This window comes from Plasmodium gonderi (assembly GCF_002157705.1).
Source record: "Plasmodium gonderi DNA, contig: Pgo-contig_1047, whole genome shotgun sequence".
NCBI classification, from domain to species: Eukaryota; Apicomplexa; class Aconoidasida; order Haemosporida; family Plasmodiidae; genus Plasmodium; species Plasmodium gonderi.
In genome coordinates, this window is record NW_021629613.1 from 1 (window position 1) to 3,225 (window position 3,225).

At 20.6% G+C, this 3,225-nt stretch overlaps 1 protein-coding gene across 1 annotated transcript; it reads right to left on the bottom strand.

Annotated features, from left to right (window-relative positions):
• Positions 1 to 1,148: 1,148 nt before the first annotated feature.
• Positions 1,149 to 2,386, bottom strand: PGO_004605 (variable surface protein; the record flags this gene model as incomplete). The annotated part of the gene is made up of 3 exons (XM_028691509.1): positions 1,149 to 1,304; positions 1,613 to 2,266; positions 2,375 to 2,386. The coding sequence occupies 3 exons, from the start codon at positions 2,384 to 2,386 to the stop codon at positions 1,149 to 1,151; spliced, it is 822 nt and encodes a 273-aa protein (XP_028547310.1).
• Positions 2,387 to 3,225: the final 839 nt, after the last annotated feature.

The window sequence follows — 3,225 nt, forward strand, 5'->3', positions numbered from 1 at the left end:
ATAGGTAAATTATAATAATAATGGATATTTCATATTTATCTTTTAAAAAAATTATTTCTTTAAAAAATTATTTTACCCAGTACTAAATATCAAAACGCTATTAAATAATTTTTTACATAAATTATTAATTTATGAATCTAAATTATGGCATTATATTAAAACTAAGATCTGTATTTATTTCAAAATAAATAATATACACAATAAAATAAATAACATACTAATTCAATTTTATATATACACTTATATTCAAAGTAATATAGATTTTAAAATAAAATAATGTAATAAATTCAATGATCAAGTCAATTTTAGAATATTAATTGTTTAATGACAATAGAATTATATAAATTAATAATACATATAATTATAAATACTATAAATTAATAGTGTAAATTAATGTAGAACGAAATTTTCTATATATATAATAATATATTTGTACTATAAGACAATAATAAAATATTACATACCAATCACATTTATACAACAATAAAAAAACTAATACAACTTCAAGTATATATAGGAAAGGGTATTTTCTATTCTATATAAAATAAATTTCTATTAAAATTATTTACCTCATAATTAACATAAATAATATAAAATATATAAAAATTCAGGAAAATATCTATACACGTGTCGTTATACATGGAATTATAATAAAAATGTAAAATAAAACAATATATAATAATAAGTGTAATCCAAAAATATAAAACAGATATTATAAGTTCAACACTAAGTCGTGTAAAAAAATGATAAAAATATAAAAACTAATCCCAAAAATAAATATAAATACAAAATCATTGGTGTATATAAAATCGGAAATCCTAAACCATGTACTTTTGTGTTTATTTATTTATTTCATTAAAACATATTTAAAAACGTATTTACTATAAGATTTTCTATTAATTTATGTAGTATGATTATTAATCTTATAATTATATATAAAATTGCCTTATATTTTATATGTAGTGAATACCGTTTCTGAAATATATTAAAGTGATCAGAACTTATTTATAATTAAAATATATTATTTATAATGTTTATTCTAAATCAATATATTCTTTAAATTTATCATATTTCTACAGTTCTATATTATAATTTTTATGCCTATTTATTTCATCCTTATGTTTATTCTTATAATAAATATGTTATTTTTATATGTAATCACTAGATAATGAACTGTAAGCTATTTTAAATTCTTTGTTATCAATATTCCAACCTAATGAATTATTCTTATTTTTATTTAAATTTTTTGCCAATAAATCATTCATACTTAATTTATTGTATATCCATGCACATAGAGGAGTGAACTAATATGTTAGCATAATAAATATATTTATTCAGTAGTTTTTATTTTGCATTCACTTGAATAATAATATATAAGGCACGTTATTAACATTCTTACAAAAAAAAATTTCATTACTTTGTATAATGACGCACTTAAGGAAATAGCGCCCAGAATAAAAAACCCTATAGCAAAAAGGTATTTAGCTTGATATATATTAGGCGTATTATATACTTGTTCGTAGTTTAATAATGATTTTTTTTAACTCTTATAAGATCGCTTACTATGTGCTCTATTTGATGTGCCTAAATTCTCTTCTTCAGTAGATGTCACTGGATTTGTAACATGATAAGTTACATCCTTTTCTTTTGGAGCAGTATGACCTATAAAAGTTAGAAAATAATGATTCCAGGGTAATTTCTCAGACAAAAATACTTCATTTATCCAATAATTAGCAATAATCATGTTTTTACCTAAAACACATTTTTTTGAGTTTTCAAGAATATCGTTCCATTCATTCCTATTATCTACATCACACATATCTTTTTTTACATTTTTATCATTATATTTACCATTACTGATTTCCCCTAAAATGCAATTAACATGTTCTCTATACATATATTTAATTCTTTTGCAATTACATCCAATGCCATAATATTTGTTTTCCCAAACTGATTCAAGATTACCTTCTATTATATCATTTTTATGATCAACTATTATTCCAGATAGGTTAACTGCTTCAGTTACCAAATCTAAGTAAAAGTTCATTGCGTTGCAGCATTCTTTATACTCAACACTACTTTCACAATACGTTTTTAAATTATTATAACCAATTTTAACATTTCTATTTATATCCGATACGTATTCTTCAACATCTGAGAACTGTAAAATAGAAGATTTAACTACCGATGCTAAACAATGGATATTAACATTCAGAAGTAATTTCCTTATGAATTCATCTGAAAGCAGATTTTCATTCAGAGGAATCTGATTTTTTAATGGAAAACATATAATAATGCATATGTACAACAGATATTTATAAAAAAGAATCAAGGTAATTATAAAATACATAAGAAAATAAAACTCTTTACATACTTCTCTTCCCATTTTTATGAATTCTTCTATAAATATATAATACACAATGGATTAAATAATATATACTTGTTAATAACATATATGTATCTACTGAAATATAAGAAGAAAAATATAATTCAGAATTATTCTTCGTCTATATGGGTCTATAAATAATAATAGTCTTAAATATATATAAAAAAGAATCGTGTCATATAATATATGGATATTAGTTTTATGATCATTTAACTTAGAAACCCGTGTATTTAATAATATTATGTGTAATGAAATAGCAATAAAATAGAGTAAAAGTTGAATTTATTTTTTGTACAATTACTTATAATGAATATTTGTAAATATAATATATTTTACGAACTATATTATGAGTACAATTACATATATATAATACAGATATGTTGTTGTAAAGGTACGGCAACATTTTCATCTTTATATACATGGAAACTTATTTACTTCTTGTATTTTCCTTGTAATGGATTCACAATATTGCACATAAAATTGATTAATCTCAAAATGTAAAAAATATTATTAAAATTAATTAATATCACATGAGGATTTAAGGGTATAATATATTCATACAATTACAAAATAGACAAAAAAAAAATAATAGGGTAACAATATCATAATGAATGAAAGTGAATTTACATTAAGTTATTATAAACACAAATATTATGTTTTACTTATTATAACTTTGATATTAATGATATTATATGTTAAGAATTGAATATTTTTAATAATTCCATTTTTTAATTAATATATATAGGGAGCATATAATAAAATGAGTACAAAAAGATGTATTTTTATTTTGACATATGCATGTGGTACAGGTATGTATTCTAGCAATATAAATGATGTAA